Here is an 18141-nt window from a genome sequence, read left to right as displayed (position 1 = left end):
GGGTCTGACAGAGCAGACCGACCGCTGGCTTGCGCCGCTGAGCCTCCAACCGGGCATGGTCGTGTGTGACAACGGCCGTAACCTGGTGGCGGCTCTGGAGCTCGGCAGCCTCACGCACGTGCCATGCCTGGCCCACGTCTTTAATTTGGTGGTTCAGCGCTTTCTGAAAAGCTACCCACGCTTGTCAGACCTGCTCGGAAAGGTGCGCCGGCTCTGCGCACATTTCCGCAAGTCCCACATGGACGCTGCCACCCTGCAACATCGGTTTAATCTGCCAGTGCACCGACTGCTGTGCGACGTGCCCACACGGTGGAACTCTACGCTCCACATGTTGGCCAGGCTCTATGAGCAGCGTAGAGCTATAGTGGAATACCAACTCCAACATGGGCGGCGCAGTGGGAGTCAGCCTCCTCAATTCTTTACAGAAGAGTGGGCCTGGTTGGCAGACATCTGCCAGGTCCTTGGAAACTTTGAGGAGTCTACCCAGATGGTGAGCGGGGATGCTGCAATCATTAGCGTCACCATTCCTCTGCTATGCCTCTTTAGAAGTTCCCTGCAAAGCATAAAGGCAGACGCTTTGCGCTCGGAAACAGAGGCGGGGGAAGACAGTATGTTGCTGGATAGTCAGAGCACCCTAAAACGGCTCTGATACTTTTCACTCCCTTCTCAGCCCTAAACCACAGCCCCCGGTGACGGATCTCAGTGCCGAAGAGCTGGCTGCTTACTTCAAAAAGAAAACTGATGACATTCGTCAGGAAATAACTTCCCAATCCCAGACTAGCCCTGACCCTAGTCTTCTCAGCACTGCATCTAGCTCCTGCTCACTGTCAGTACTCAGACCAGCGACAGAGGAAGAAGTATCCAAATTGCTCTTCTCTGCTCGCCCCACCACCTGCGCTAGCGACCCCCTCCCCTCACACCTCCTCCGTTCCTTCTCCCCAGTGGTCATCTCCCATCTCACCACTATATTCAACCTCTCTCTGACCTCTGGCATCTTTCCCTCTTCTTTCAAACACGCCATCATATCCCCACTGCTAAAGAAACCGACTCTGGACGCGACTGATGCTGCCAACTACCGACCCATCTCAAACCTCCCCTTCATCTCCAAACTACTAGAACGGCTGGTTTACTCCCGCCTTGTAAGCTACCTATCAGAGCACTCTCTCCTAGACCCCCTACAGTCTGGCTTTCGACCTCAACACTCGACAGAAACTGCCCTTACAAGGGTATCGAATGACCTACTGACAGCCAAATCGAGGGGCGATTACTCCCTACTGATCCTCCTCGACCTCTCCGCAGCATTTGACACTGTTGACCACAATCTCCTCCTCAGTATGCTACGCTCCATTGGCCTAAAGGACACTGCCCTCTCCTGGTTCTCTTCCTACCTATCTGACCGCTCTTTCAGTGTCTCCTTTGCTGGCTCTACCTCCCCTCCTCTTCCCCTTGCTGTTGGGGTCCCCCAGGGCTCTGTCCTCGGCCCCCTTCTTTTCTCTATCTACACAGCCCCTATTGGACAAACCATCAGGAGATTTGGCCTCCAATACCACCTGTATGCAGATGACACCCAGCTATACACCTCTTCCCGTGACATCTCTGCACCTTTACTCCAAAACATCACTGACTGTCTGTCCGCTGTCTCTAACACCATGTCCTCTCTCTACCTAAAACTAAACCTCTCTAAAACTGACCTGCTGGTATTTCCACCCTCCACTAACCGCCCTCATCCTGACATCTCCATCTCAGTGTGTGGCACCACCATAACTCCTAGACAACATGCCCGATGCCTTGGAGTCATATTTGATTCTGATCTCTCTTTTACCCCCTACATCCAATCTCTGGCCCAAACATGTCAGCTGCACCTCAAGAACATCTCAAGAATCCGCTCTTTTCTCACTGTGGACGCGCTAAAAACGCTTACTGTTGCCCTCATCCACTCCCGGCTTGATTATTGCAACTCGTTGCTGATCGGCCTCCCCTGCACCAGACTCTACCCTCTCCAATCCATCCTGAATGCGGCAGCCAGGCTCATCTTCCTGTCCAGCCGCTACTCGGACGCCTCTGCCCTGTGCTGGTCACTGCACTGGCTGCCCGTTAAATACAGAATTCAATTTAAACTCGCCACCTTCATCCACAAAGCCCTCCACAGTGCAGCGCCCCCCTATATCGCCTCCCTCATCTCAATCCATCAACCAGCCCGGGCTCTCCGCTCTGCTAACGAAACCAGATTGAGCTCCCCTTTAATTCGAACTTCTCATTCCCGCCTCCAAGACTTCTCCAGAGCAGCACCGATCCTCTGGAACGCACTACCAAAGGCTACCCGAGCAATCCAGGACTCGCAGAACTTCAGGCGTGCTCTAAAAACGCACCTCTTCAGGGAGGCATACCGAATTCCCTAAACAAACCCATCTGTACTCCGCCTGATAACATGCTCCCTGACCTACTGACTGCAATCCCCGCTAGCCATCATAAACCGCTCCTGCAGTCATACTGTCTCTGCCGTCACACGGCTAAATGTCTGACCATTATCTATGTGTATAGCATCCCTCACTCTCCACCTCGCCATACAGTGCACATCTCCAGCCCCCTTTACCTTCTGTATCACCCCATTACTTGTAGTATGTAAGCTCGTTGGAGCAGGACCCGCACCCCTATTGTTTCCATCAATTGATTACTATGTAACTGTGGTTCTGTAATGTTTGTACTTTTGTCTTTCTGTATCCCCTGTCTATGTAAGCGCTGCGGAATATGTTGGCGCTTTACAAATAAAGATTATTATTATTATTATTATTATTATTATTATTATTATTATTATTATTATAGCACCCTCCTGTCTATAGCTCAGCGCGTTGAGGAGGGGGAAGAGACAGCTTGGCCCACTGCTGAGGGTACCCATGCTGCTTGCCTTTCATCCTTTCAGCGTGTATGGCCTGAGGAGGAGGAGGAGGAGGAGGAGGAGGATCCTGAAAGTGATCTTCCTAGTGAGAACAGCCATGTGTTGCGTACAGGTACCCTGGCACACATGGCTGACTTCATGTTAGGATGCCTTTCTCGTGACCCTCGCATTACACGCATTCTGGCCACTACGGATTACTGGGTGTACACACTGCTCGACCTACGGTGTAAGGAGAACCTTTGCACTCTCAAACCCGAAGAGGAAAGGTGTTTGAAAGTCATGCTATACCACAGGACCCTGGCGGACAAGCTGATGGTAAAATTCCCATCCGACAGCGCTAGTGGCAGAAGGCGCAGTTCCGAGGGCCAGGTAGCAGGGGAGGCGCGGAGATCAGGCAGCATGTACAGCACAGGCAGGGTAACACTCTCTAAGGCCTTTGACAGCTTTCTGGCTCCCTAGCAAGACTGTGTCACCGCTCCCCAGTCAAGGCTGAGTCGGCGGGAGCACTGTAAAAGGATGGTGAAGGAGTACGTAGCCGATCGCACGACCGTCCTCCGTGACGCCTCTGCCCCCTACAACTACTGGGTGTCGAAGCTGGACACGTGGCCTGAACTCGCGCTGTATGCCCTGGAGGTGCTTGCTTGTCCTGCGGCTAGCGTCTTGTCAGAGAGGGTGTTTAGTGCGGCTGGGGGAATCATCACAGATAAGCGTACCCGCCTGTCAACCTGACAGTGCCGACAGGCTTACACTCATCAAGATGAACAAAGCCTGGATTTCCCCAGACTTCTCTTCTCCACCAGCAGACAGCAGCGATACCTAAGCAATACGTAGGCTGCACCCGCGGATGGAAGCATCGTTCTCTATCACCATCAAAAATGGGGACCTTTTAGCTTCATCAATCTGTGTATTCTATTCATCCTCCTCCTCCTGAAACCTAACGTAATGACGCCGAACGGGCAATTTTTTCTTAGGCCCACAAGGCTCAGTCATATAATTTTTGTAAACAATTTTTATACGTTTCAATGCTCATTAAAGCGTTGAAACTTGCACCTGAACCAATTTTTATTTTAACTGGGCTGCCTCCAGGCCTAGTTACCAATTAAAGGAGATGTCCCGAGGCAGCAAGTGGGTCTATACACTTCTGTATGGCCATAATAATGCACTTTGTAATGTACATTGTGCATTAATTATGAGCCATACAGAAGTTATAAAAAGTTTTATACTTACCTGCTCCGTTGCTGGCGTCCTCGTCTCCATGGAGCCGACTAATTTTTGGCCTCCGATGGCCAAATTAGCCGCGCTTGCGCAGTCCGGGTCTTCAGCAGTCTTCTATGGAGCCGCTCGTGCCAGAGAGCGGCTCCGTGTAGCTCCGCCCCGTCACGTGCCGATTCCAGCCAATCAGGAGGCTGGAATCGGCAGTGGACCGCACAGAAGAGCTGCGGTCCACGAAGGTAGAAGATCCCGGCGGCCATCTTCAGCAGGTGAGTATGAAGACGCCGGACCGCCGGGATTCAGGTAAGCGCTGTGCGGGTGGTTTTTTTAACCCCTGCATCGGGGTTGTCTCGCGCCGAACGGGGGGGGGGTTAAAAAAAAAAAAAACCCGTTTCGGCGCGGGACATCTCCTTTAAGCCACATTAACCAAAGCGATTAATGGGTTTCACCTGACCTCTAGGTTGGGCATGGGCTATTTTTCTGAGGTACATTAGTACTGTTGGTACACCAATTTTTTTGGGCCCTCGCCTACAGTGTAATCCAATTAATTTTTTGCCCACCTGCATTAAAGCTGACGTTACATCAGCTGTGCTGGGCACTGCAATGGGATATATTTATGTACCGCCGGTGGCTTCCTGGCACCCACCCATGCTGTCGGTCCACACGGAGTTGTAACTGCATGTGTCCACTTCTAAAGAACCCCAGTCTAACTGGGGCATGCAGTGTGGGCCCAAGCCCACCTGCATTAAACATGACATTACCTCAGCTGTGCTGGGCACTGCAATGGGATATATTTATGTACCGCCGGTGGCTTCCTGGCACCCACCCATGCTGTCGGTCCACACGGAGTTGTAACTGCATGTGTCCACTTCTAAAGAACCCCAGTCTGACTGGGGCATGCAGTGTGGGCCCAAGCCCACCTGCATTAAACATGACATTACCTCAGCTGTGATGGGCAATGCAATAGGATATATTTATGTACCACCGGTGGGTTCCAGGGAGCCACCCATGCTGTTCGTCCACACGGACTTCACAATAGGGAGTTGTACCTGCCTGTGTCTACTTATAAAAAACCCCAGTCTGACTGGGGCATGCAGTGTGGGCCAAAGCCCACCTGCATTTAATCTGACGTTAGCTCTGCTGTCCAGGGCACTGCAATGGGATACATTTATGTACAGCCGGTGGGTTCCAGGGAGCCACCCATGCTGTGGGTGCACACGGAATTCCCATTGCGGAGTTGTACTTGCCTGTGGCTATTTATAAAAAACCCCGGTCTGACTGGGGCATGCAGACACCTTGACAGAATGAATAGTGTGTGGCACATAGGTTCCCCATTGCTATGCCCACGTGTGCAGCTCCTGATGGCGGTGGCACAGGATTATATTTCTCATTGCTTCTGTACAGCATTGTGGGCTATCGTCCTGCCCCTTTTAAAGAGGGTCGCTGCCTAGCCGTGCCAACCCTCTGCAGTGTGTGCCTGCGGTTCCTCCTCATGGAGACACACTTATAAATAGACATGAGGGTGGCGTGGCATGAGTGCAGCTGAAGGCTGCGCAGGGACACTTTGGTGTGTGCTGTGGACACTGGGTCGTGCGGGGGGGGGGGGGGGTTGGGCAGCATGTAACCCAGGAGAAGTGGCAGCGGAGTGTCATGCAGGAAGTGATTGTGCTTTGTTAGAGGTAGTGTGGTGCTTAGCTAAGGTATGCATTGCTAATGAGGGCTTTTCAGAAGTAAAAGTTGTTGGGAGGGGGGGGGGGGCCCACTCTTGCCGCTATTGTGGCTTAATAGTGGGACCTGGGAACTTGAGATGCAGCCCAACATGTAGCCCCTCGCCTGCCCTATCCGTTGCTGTGTCGTTCCCATCACTTTCTTGAATGGCCCAGATTTTCACAAATGAAAACCTTAGCGAGCATCGGCGATATACAAAAATGCTCGGGTCGCCCATTGACTTCAATGGGGTTCGTTATTCGAAACGAACCCTCGAGCATCGCGAAATTTTCATCCCGAGTAACGAGCACCCGAGCATTTTGGTGCTCGCTCATCTCTAACATTAATCAAATATGACCTAAAGTTGAGTTCCTGATATAATTCCTTTTTGTACCACCAAGCTTAAACTGGCCATAAATATTATGTTTAGCTAACAGCTATTTTTTCCAACCCCTCCATAAGCATGTTTGCGGAGATCAGCCAAGATGAACTCGCTGAAATCGACCATCTCTCAGGCATCTAAAACAACCAGAATGTTGAAATTCAGTATGCCCAATACCTTCAATATCTGCTGTTGGACAGCCCTCATACACATTAGATTCTGGCTTATCCTAATGGAATCTGCTGGTTCAGCCAACTTTAATGTGTATTCTCAAAAGTAATTATATCAAGATTGATAGCCATCCAGTCCTGGCCTTGAAATAAAGATTTGAGTTGGCCACAAACAAGTGGGCAATTTTATATTTCTATGACAACCTTCACGTTAAGGTTGAATGTAGACAGAAGACATCTGCTTTCCTTGGAAAGCCATTCTTCAGACTATAAATGGATATTAGAATTTTAAATTTCACCCTGTACAATGCATATCTAGGGACCTCCAGGGTCATCGGGTCCAACCCCCTGCTCAGTGCAGGATTCACAAAATCATCCCAGACAGATGTTTGTCCAGCCTCTGTTTGAACACTTCCATTGAAGGAGAACTCACAACCTCCCATGGTAACCTGTTCTATTCATTGATCACCCTCACTGTCAGAAAGTTTTTTCTAATATCTAATCTGTCTCCTCCCTTTCAGTTCCATCCCATTGCTTCTAGTCTTTCATTTAACTTTTCTTTCCAGTTAGCTTCTTAACTTAATGTATGACTAAATATTAAAGTACCTTTTTGGCACACAGTCACATGCACAATGTTAGTAAAACCACAAACTGAATAATTCTTTGCCTGTCCAGTGGAGCAATTTATCCTATGTAGTAATCAAGTAAATGCAATAAACTGACATCAGTTAATTCCACTGCCTTAAATTGCATGTGCCATGAAACACAAGAGTCATGTTGTTTTTTGGAAGCAGCAGGCGAGGGATTTTCTGTGTCATAAAAGCCCTGTATTGCACACCAGTTTAACACTAGAAACCCCATAGGAGTCATTCAGCAGTTCAAAGGCAATTGAGTAAACAAAAAAAAAATCACAGCAGTTTTGTGTTTGGGATTGTCCAGTTAAAAATTAACTTTTTAATATTAGATCTAAATGATTTAAAATAATAAAACAAACAGTACTTACACTCCCCAACCTCGCTGATCTAACACTACAGCTCCATGAGACTGTGTTGACAGCAGAAGTCACATGACCACTGTCTGCCAATCAGAGGCTGCAGTGTCACTATCTGTTCTCCTAGCATCAGCGCACACATCCTGGATGCCTTGATGCCAGGAGTTTGGAACAGTGACACTGCAGCATCCGATTGGCTGGGAGCAGTTACCTGACATCCGCTATCAATACAGACCAGGAGAATCACGGGGCTGCAGTGCTGGATTGCCGGGACTGATGAGGGCAAGTACAGTTATTTTTTAATGTTTAAAGTAATTTGGCTCTAATATTAAAATGTAAATTTTTAGCCTCTTTATGAACAGATTTTGGTAGTCAGTATGTAAAGTGCATTGTGGCAAAGCTGGCATCCTATGACAGCACCATGTTAATAAACTCTTTAGTACACCCATACTACTGCTAATATTGTTGGTCTTTGGAGACTGCATGGCTGTATGCTTGATTTTATGCATCCAAGGACTACTTAACATGGGCGTATTTGCACGCGCAAAACACAGTGAATATAACCTATTGATTTAAATGTTTTTTTTTTCATATTTCCATATTTTGTGCGTGCATTTCAGTTGCGCAAAAAAAACAACAGCATATTCTATTTTTCTGAGCATTTGCGTAGCAAAGGTCCCCATAGAAGTCAATGGGGGTATGCTAATGCACAAGGAAATGTGTAATACACTACATAATTCTGCTGGAAAAAGAACGCATCTGGAACTAATTGGCCATTTCAAGTGGTGCATCTTGTTTGCCGAGTGAAAATGAACATGTCCTAAGGGTGGAAAAGTACAGTAAAATATGCACAAAAAAGCATTGTTCTGTAAAAATGCAGCGTGAGGCACATACAAATACGCATACGCCCGAGTGAAGGAGCACTACCTGCAATGAATGTGGCTGAAACACCTGAACCTGAACGGTGACGAATCCTCATATTTTTGATCATATACTGTAAAGTAGGATTACTGGAGGAGAAAGTGACGGGAAAGGAGCCATGGAAAATGCGCTGAGGCTTTACGGCATCTTCATCACATGATCAGAGGAACTTTAAAATAGTCCTAAGATTTGTAATAGGACATCACAAGTTTTGCTTAATGCGAAACAGCAAAAGACTGCGTTCATCATCCAATGTGCTCCCGCCACAGAACAGGCAACGGATACTGTGCCGGATACCAATGAAGTTGGAGTCTGTATGGGATTTATACTCTGAAATCTTCAAAACCCATAAATAATTCCCATCTGCTGTGGAGAATAACACCTTCTGTACTCACACGGCAGCATTAGCTCATCTCACTCACACTGTACAGCATTACAGGAGAAAGGTTGGAAATAGATAAGATTACAGATACGATTTAAAGGAATACTCACGGTCAGTGCTGTAGTCATCCACTAGAATTATCTCCTGGATTAAATTTGGAGGGCTCCGGATTAAAACACTGTCAGTGAAAAGAAGAGTCTCATAAATGATGTACCATATGATGGAGGTGGAGTCGAACGTACCCCAATGTCCCCGGTCACATACAACACTAGAAAGATATTCACTGATGTTTTAAAATATTTTTTTCCACTTATGGGCTTAATTATATTGAACTCCCAACTACTACTTCAAAAAAAATATAAGCCGGATAGTCCAAATAAGATATTCCTAAAGTTTATAACATATTCATAATACATAAAAACACCATAAAACAAAAGACGTACACATGAATAGCATGATAGGCCAATATACTGTGCACCACATCTGAAGTAAAACTAACATAACAATATATAGCAGCATCTAATATGGGAGCCTCTAGCTTGGATACAAGATGTGATATGGGTGGGCATGGAGGCATACAGGTTCTGTATGGTATCCTGCAGCATATCAGGCCACAATTGCTGTAATTGAGCTTCTAGATCATGCAAACTCATAGGCTGTTAAATTTGGCATCATAGATCGTCTCATACATGCTTTATTGGCAATGAATTAGCCGCCATGAGAGGAACATATCCTGCAGCCACATGTGTTCCTCTCATGGCGGCTTCCAAGTGGCATTTTCCTGATAGATAATGCTTAGCCGCACACACAAGGATGTCACAGGAATGACTCCACAGCATTGCCACACTTCGGTGACCACCGGTCACCTAATTCATTGCCAATAAAGCATGTATGAGACGATCTATGATGCCAAATTTAACAGCCTATGAGTTTGCATGATATAGAAGCTCAATTACAGCAATTGTGGCCTGATATGCTACAGGATACCATACAGAACCTGAACATATCGCTGAGCTCTCATTGTCCCACGTACCACTACTAGGGGTGACCGACTGTTGTATGTGCTGACCCTTCAGACCATCACACCGGCAGTGGGGGCAGTGTGCCGCTCCACAACAAAGGCAGGATCGAGGCGCTCATCCCTAGGTCTCCAGACATGAACATGGCCATCATCAAACCTGGATTCATCACTTAAGACAACCTGGTTGCACTCCATAGCAGTCTAGTCTTGTTGTTCGCGACACTATTGCAAACTGAGGCAATGGTGGGTGTCAAAGACAGTAGAAAAAGTGAGTGTCGTGAGACCAAATGTCCTACTGGTGGTCTGTTCAAGGGTATCATGAGCTCAGTGTGTGTGAACTCACACGTCCACTGATACCAACACCTCCTAACAGTCGGCCCAGATGGTGGTCAATTCGTCAATACGACCATCCAGCTTCTCGCATTCCAATAATGGACCCCTCTTAAACTCTGTGAACTGGGCAAAATCTATTTGATGGCACCATAGAGGCGTCTAGCGGTCAACAAGCTCTACATACTCGTAAACGGAAAAAGAGGTCCACTACACACAAGTAGCATCTGAGAGCCTTTTATAGGCCATTAGTAGAACCAATTTAAGGGCCTCAGGTGGCAAGACCATTCATCTAATCACACCACAACCCTAATCATTTGCATATCTGATGTAACTGCATGCAGAGTTTTGCAACAAAACAAGAACTTCTACTAGGGGTGAGAATTTTTTGACAAAGAGTCTAAGTAAAACAGTGTACCTGAAAGTAAGTGAAATCCATAATGTATAAGACATGAAGAAACATAGAACAACCAAAATACCAACCAATGTAATGGACTGCCCTGCACCTCATCGCGCATTTTGCTGCCGCTTCTTCCGAGGGTTCAATGGTGGTGAAAGACGTGTCGGGGCCCAGGGCAGTCCATTACATTGGTTGGTATTGCTTTGTTATATTTTGCTTCATGTCATATACATTATGGATTTCACTAGTGACTTTCAGGTATATTGTCATATTATATATGCTCTCTCTTATTAGATGCTGCTATATATTGTTCTGCTAGCTTTACTTCACATCTATAGTACTTATATTGGCCTGTCATATCATTCATGTATATGGCTCTTGTTTTATGGTGCTTTTGCGTATTATGAATAGGTAATAAACTTTGGCAATATCTTATTTGGAGTATTTGGCTTATATTATTTGTAAGAGTAGTTGTATGGAGTTCTTTGATATAGGCCTGTGCTACTATTTTGTCCCATGACATTTATAGGAAGTTTATATTGAACTTTGTTATACTAAAAATGAACCAAATGGTTTATGTGAATGACCTACCAGGGATTTTCTTGCTTAAAATGTTGTGATTCTTGTTTTTATACAGTGGCTGCATTAAAGCCCTGCAGGTGCCAGATAGCGCTGCTGAGCCCTGTGCCCATGCAGTTATTATACAGCAGTGGTCACAAAAAAAAACTGGAGGCCAACCAAAGTTGTCCCCAGGTAGATGAGCACTGACAGCCTGTCAAGTCAGAACGGTCTAGCAGTGTTTGCTGTTGCTGTAAGACAGATCATAGCAAAGTGGTTGAGGTAAGAATGCAATTTACAACTAATCATCTTTTTAAGGAAAGCAAGACTCTTTAAAGCTAGTGGACTTTACACTATATTAGTGGAACAAGAACCACACTGTCATTCGGCAAGGTCTGGTGCATAAGCGTTTCCTTATCTTACAGCCAATAGGGCAGATATAGAATTGGTATTTCTGCCATGCAGACATGAGCTAATCCACAGCAAAGGAATGTAAACTCAATTCCAAGTCAAACATTTCAGAGAGATTTCAGCTCATTTATACTGCAGTTGTCAAATGTCCAACATTTCAGGGACCGCCCTACAAATAAAGGACATCATCTGAGAAAAATGAAAAAAGTTGTCTAGTTTACAAAACCCCTTTTTTCAAATACTTTAATTTTGAATTACAAGAATGCGAGCCCCTCGTTCACGACCCTCAAAGTGGAGAGTGGCTGCAACGAGGGTCTCTGCATGATCATACATTAGACAGAACAGCCTGTAAAAAATAAGAGCCCATTTACACCAAACTATTATCGTTTGAATGAGCAAACGATGACAGAGTGCGCTCGTTCGTTCTCGTGCAGCCTGTTTATACAGGCAGATACATTGCTGGCTCGTTCAAACGAGAACTCGTTCAGTCATTTTCATTCACTGTATAAAAGTGAATGCGAACGACTGAACGATCTGTATTTAAACTGAACGATTAGTGAACAAGCCAACGATGATTTTTTTGTCATGCATAAAACAAAAAGTGAGCGATTTAGCGTTCACCATTTGGTCATTGGCTGTTTTATATCCAAAATATTGCCAAAAGCAAAAAGATAGCCTAATGGTTATACCCTCCCAAAAGAGAATAGTATAAAATTATATACTTTATTGACATATATGCGCTCAAAACAGAGAAAGACACTTTAAAATAAAGGAATAGGTGGCTAAACTAAATCCTTACCAAGTCCATAAAAGAACTAAATATATATTGCTAGACATAACATGAGGGCAATTGTCTTTAGCTACTAACATATTCACACAGCATGCAATGTTTGGGGAAATAACGTTGGCAACTATTACTGGGATGCACAAGGTGTCAATTAATAGAGGCGCTATAAAAGCAGCCATATTATAAGCTTCCAATGAACTGCTATGCTTATTATACATCAATCACAGTTGTGACAAATGCTAGAGATGTCAGAAAGGTCTTTGTCAAACCACTAAAGACGGTCTCAACACCTAGCTATCTATAATAATTTATTGCATAGTTGAGCTATCCCTAAACCTAGTCTAAAAACATGTAACACGTGCCCTCCAACAATTGTTTTGAACAATAATTGTTCAGTGTAAAAGTGCTTTAAGCAAGACTTCATTTTCTCTTTGTCACAATAGGACTCAAACCTCAACTCTTCTTAATTATCACTAAAGGGCAAGTAACACCAGACCACCAATTTCTACACATTGCATAATAAAACCAGCATCACTAAAATGCTATCACTGTAGGATTACAATTGTATATTGTACAATTGAAGGTATATTATTCAAAACCAGTACCAACCTTTTAATGGTTCGCAGAAGAGTAGAACGTGCTTCATTATGAAAAGTTATAATTACACTAGTGGAGGGGAGATCGTTGTCATAATGTACCGAGGTGCATCTGGGAGAGAAACAGAATCAAGAACAGGTTATAAGCAGATTGATCGAGAATAATCTCTAATGACTATACGATTTGCCAAGTGTGAACATAACCTTAGAGAGAGAACACCGTGATACACTGACAATAATTACATTACCCCTGCAATATCCAGGAAATCCTGAAAACATGACCTGTTGGGGATACTTGAAGAATAGAGTTGAGAAAGGCTGCCCTAGACAATGCAAGGGTTACCTTGAAAGAAAAGCTTGAAGTACCAGCCTGTATGTTATTTGCAACTTTCAGCCAATAATATGATCAGTAAGCAAACATACTTATGCGCTTGACAATACTTTTTATCACTTTATCTAATTTTTTGCTTGTTTATGTTGTGCCAGGCTGTTCTCAGTTGCATTTTTTAATACATAGCTGCTTTACAACTCATGTAAACTGAAGAAAGTGTGAAAAATCATGAAAGATAAAATGTAAATCTTGTCAATTTTAGAGAAGATAACCTACAATTGCAAAAATGGGTTATTATGGAATCAAAAATAGAGTTGCCATGTCTTGGATGATCTATAGTAAGTTTAGTAGGTATATTCACATTTAGCAACTTATATATAAACATAATCTATACAAAAATATAGTATCTTTGCATTACTTATTTTTCAGTTCCCAAAGTATAATTCAGGGCTTATTCAGACGACCGTATATCGGCTCGGTTTTCATGCCGAGCCGATATACGGTGTGCTTGTCTGCAGGGGGAGGAGGATGGAAGAGCCAGGAGCAGGAACTGAGCTCCCGCCCCCTCTCTGTCCCTCGCCACTATTTGCAATAGGAGGGGGGCGAGATGGGGGCGAAGCTAAGTACTGGCGCTTAGCTTCGCCCCTCCCCTCCCATTGCAAATAGTGGCGAGGGGCGGGAGCTCAGATGTTCCTGCATCCTCCCCCCCCCCCCCCCGCAGACAAGTATACCGTATATCGGCTCGGCGTGAAAACCGAGCCGATATACGGTCGTCTAAATAAGCCCTTAGGGCAATTCTGCTGGTTGAACACCATGAACAACTTAGGCTAGTTTCACATTGCGTTTGTAATGTATATCACAGTAGAACCAATATATGAAGTAGAATTCACTGGAGATACTTCTAAAACTTTACTTTTATTAAAGACTAAATAAATTGAGGCAAACTATATAATAAATAAAAAAAATATAGAACTATCACCAGATAATATTATTTGAAATTAATCCTTCAACCAAGAGACAAATGTATAACTAGACTAGACCACCCCTATTATTGATGAAAAGATGAGAGGAGACACTAATCCAGTGGGTTTCAAGAAAATGTTAGAATTTCCATGGGAAGGCTTTTGATCCCATCCTCAAAGAAGGTGGAGTAGACTAAACAGCAGATCCAATTAAGAAAAATGCTGTTGTGAAGAGTGTTAGTAACCTCCAAGCAATATAATATAATTAGATAGATACCCCACCGATGCAAATCTGGGAACGTTGATGACACTTGCGTCCACCTGTATGCATCATTGGGGTATTTATAATTCTTGCTGATATCTATCCATCATAGTAAATATTGGTAGAAATGATATAATGCCACTACTCTGTTCAGAAAGATCATCGTCTGGGCTAAAGATCAAATATAGTCTAGACTAGAGATTGCTCAAATATGCTCCAAGGAATGATGATAAAGTTCCTATCCACCTGAGTGCATCATTAGGGTCTCTACAATGACTGCAGCTAGTATCTATCAAAACTAGTAAATACCCATAAAGTGAATCAGAAGCCGCTGTTACTGCTCAAAATTGTGAACAACAATGTTATAAATCAAGTGCATCTATTCTGCTCAATGTGTTGCCTTCGGTGAGAATCCATCAGGCACGATACAAAACAAAGATGGAAGAGATAGGATAGCAAAATAATAAATGAAAGAGCTACCAGTTCTGATGGTGAACTAGTAGCAAGTCAGATCAGCTGTATATCACTGCCGGACGTGTACCTTAAATAGCCACAGAAACATAGGGGGCTAGGCTCGCTAATCCCAAAATCATAGGTAGTCTACGACCATTTCCCACCAATTCATCTCACAGGAAAGCCCACCATGGCACACCGCCCATTGGCAAGTGACGCACAGGAAAACCACGTCCACCACCAATGATGTATAACACCAGGATCCTTTGTAATGTAAGTTTAGTGAGTACGCCAGAAAAGCTCCTAATATAGACGTAGGTATGCTTTGAAGCAGTTGACCAGTTGTGAACTATTGGATGGCCTATCCTCAGGATAGGCCATCAATCGTATATCAGCTAGGGTCCGTTACCTGGAACCAACACCTCCTAACAGTCAGTCCAGATGGCCCCTGCCAGTCATCAGTTCACCAAGCTTGTATACTTGTGCATAGAACAGATTTCTGCAGGAAGCAGACAGCTCTGTTCTTACTACAGTGGCCAGGCTTGGTATTGCAGGCTAAGTTCCCATTCATTTCAATGGTAACTTAGCCTGCAATACCAAGACTGGCCATTGCTATGAGAACGGAGCTAGCTGCTACCTGCACAAATCATCTCAGTGCACTGACCTGACCAACAACTGATCCTGAGTGAGGGACCCCCGCTGATCTACTATTGATGACCCATCGTGAGGATAGGCCACCAATAGTTTACAACTGGACAACTTCTTTAATATTTGTAATTTTATATAGCTTTACTAAACCATTCTTATAACGTACAACATAAAATCCCTTATGTCTGGGCAAAACCCCCCCAAAAAACCCCAATACAGTTTGAGGTGAATTTAAAGCCGAATTTCCTCCACAGAGGCTCATCTGGTTGTGCTGTTGCAGGCAGGAGTTCATCACAGTTTCAATAGGTACTTAACAAAGAGACCCAGACTGTGGGTTGTGATTAATGGAAACTGAAGACTACTCACATCTTGTTATTCCAATAAATCGTGCAGTACTACATTTAGACTCAACACTGAAGAATCTACTAATGTTCTGCTGTACAGTTATCTCTATCCATTAAGTATATGTATTACGTGTCTGGAACATTCCTTAATCATCCCAAAAAGTAAAAAATAAATAAATAAAAAAATCAATGGTTCCTGCAACTGTATCCTGGGTTAGCAAATACAAAAGGATATATCTCCACAGCTGTTTGACACGCAGCCAGGCAAGCTGGCCTCAACCTAACTCTCCCCAACATTTCCATTCTCATCTTCTTCCCCTCATCTTCCCGCACAACTATTTTACCTGTAATGTCTTGTATCTCGAATTGGCCGGTCACTGCTTAGCTTGTCACTTTCCAGCTGGTTGAAGGCATGCTGCCGGTAAGGATCTTCTCCAGCCTTTAAAAACTTTGAGGATAGATACAACTTCTCATCAAAGCCATTCAGCTTCCCCTTCTCTGTCTGCAAGGCTGACGTCACCTGGAACAAAACACAATTCATGAAACGTGCTCAGACTATATTGTAGTCTACAAATCCCTAAACAATTCTCTCGCACTCGATAAATTTTGGCAGATGTAAGAGGTGGAGCAACAAAACGGGAGAAAGTTTCTCTAGTACTGACTGTGACATATCTATGGGTTAAGAGTTACATATGCTGTAAGTCATACTCAGACACTATTGGTTATTCTACTTTCCTACTCATAACTGACGATTCGTTACTTTGTATCCAAATGTTCTTTGGAACAACTTCAGCATTCACCAAATGATTCATTGCTACAGATGACAAAAGGAAATTACCACATTGGAAGCTCGAAGTTGCCAAGGGTGCTGTTAAAGGAGACGATTTTTCGTTTGAACGAGCGAATGACGTCATCGCTTGCTTGTGCAGCCTCTTTATACAGCAGATACATTGTTGGCTCGTTCACACGAGAAATCATTCAGTTGTTCATGTTCGCTGTATAAGGACTGAACGATTGCTGTTTAAACCAAATAATAAATGAACGAGCAGCGAAAAACAAACGAATATTATTATTCGTCGTTCGGTTGTTGCTCGGGTTCAGTCTGAACGATTATCGTTCACTTTTGCTCATTTGAACGATTTTTTTAAAATGATAATCATTCCGTTTAAAAGCATCTAGACATTTAGACTCATTGCCTTATCCATCTCTCGTAATAACAAGATCTACAAATGGATTCACTCTTCTCTACACATAGAATCTGTATTCTAAGCAGTAAGTACAGGGTTTGTATGAGACACTCACTGTAATAAGAGGTAAATTACACAGCTCATATATAGTATCTAAACACTTTGACTAAAGAGTCCTTGTACATCTGGTCAGACATTCCTTCCCATCATGACAATTATAGTCTGGCAGTAGTTTTACATATAATAAGAAAATAAATCACCAGTGTCCTGATACCTCCCTGGATTATCGCTGCGTGGACACTTTTTTTTTTTAAACAGTTACTGCATATAGTAATTACTTAGATTGACATTACAAACTATCAGTATCATCAAACATACAAGTCTTTTGTTTTAGTTAATACTGTAGAAAGGTTAGGCTAGTTTCACAAAGCCATAACATGGACGTATTTGTAATGCAGACATAGAACAGGAGCACAGTCATGTGAAAGTGGCCTGTGTGTCTCAACGATCTTGTAATATACTTTCATTAATCATTTTGTTGTTGTACAACTGTAAATCAATATTCACTGTGTGTATTCCTTAAAACGTAAGTTTTAATAAACAATGCTAAAAACTCAGGTGCCTCACTGACACGACATCACATTCACAAACGAACATACAGGACTAATATAGGCTCGACATGGAGCCAGTAGTGAAAAACTATATGAGAAAGCCCTATGGTAGGTGGTAACCCGCGAAAAAGGCCGGTAGCGCCTTATGTGGATGATTACCAAATGAAGCGGTGCTAGATGTTAGATGCTACTTATCATAGATAATGTCAAATGAATTAGTACCGACCGACCGTGGCTTAGGGCTAGTGACCAAAATAAGGGTCAATGACTCATAGATTTAACGACAGTATGAGAAACAAAATTCTGGGACAATGCCAGAAACAGGTAGATGACTGATATAGGTGTTGTCCAGGAAACCCGGACAACAAAATTAAATCGGTTCTCAAATGTTAGTTGGTTCAACGCATTTCTGTCAGAAGCGGACTCATCAGGAACCTTATAGTGAAATAGTTGTCATCCCAAAATTGGGTATAATAACCCGTACAAATATATGAGTATGAGGCTGCCGTAACCTCAGGGTAGAAGGTATGCAACAGTCCAGAAATGATGGCCCGATATTAGCCGTAAGATGGCCTATAA

At 44.0% G+C, this 18141-nt stretch overlaps 1 protein-coding gene across 1 annotated transcript in view; it reads right to left on the bottom strand.

Annotated features, from left to right (window-relative positions):
- The window catches only part of GALNT16 (polypeptide N-acetylgalactosaminyltransferase 16), a 128224-nt gene that overhangs the window by 62263 nt on the left and 47820 nt on the right, over positions 1–18141 (bottom strand). Inside the window, exons 2-4 of the mRNA XM_066608491.1 lie at positions 16109–16284; positions 12778–12876; positions 8772–8839 (exon numbers count right to left, since the gene is read on the bottom strand). Coding sequence (XP_066464588.1) covers positions 8772–8839; positions 12778–12876; positions 16109–16284 — 343 coding nt within the window. The remainder of the gene's footprint in view (positions 1–8771; positions 8840–12777; positions 12877–16108; positions 16285–18141) is intronic.

This window comes from Eleutherodactylus coqui, chromosome 6, assembly GCF_035609145.1.
Source record: "Eleutherodactylus coqui strain aEleCoq1 chromosome 6, aEleCoq1.hap1, whole genome shotgun sequence".
In the NCBI taxonomy this organism is placed as follows: Eukaryota; Metazoa; Chordata; class Amphibia; order Anura; family Eleutherodactylidae; genus Eleutherodactylus; species Eleutherodactylus coqui.
The sequence above is the reverse complement of the archived record's forward strand: the minus strand, read 5'-3'. Positions and strand labels throughout refer to the sequence as shown.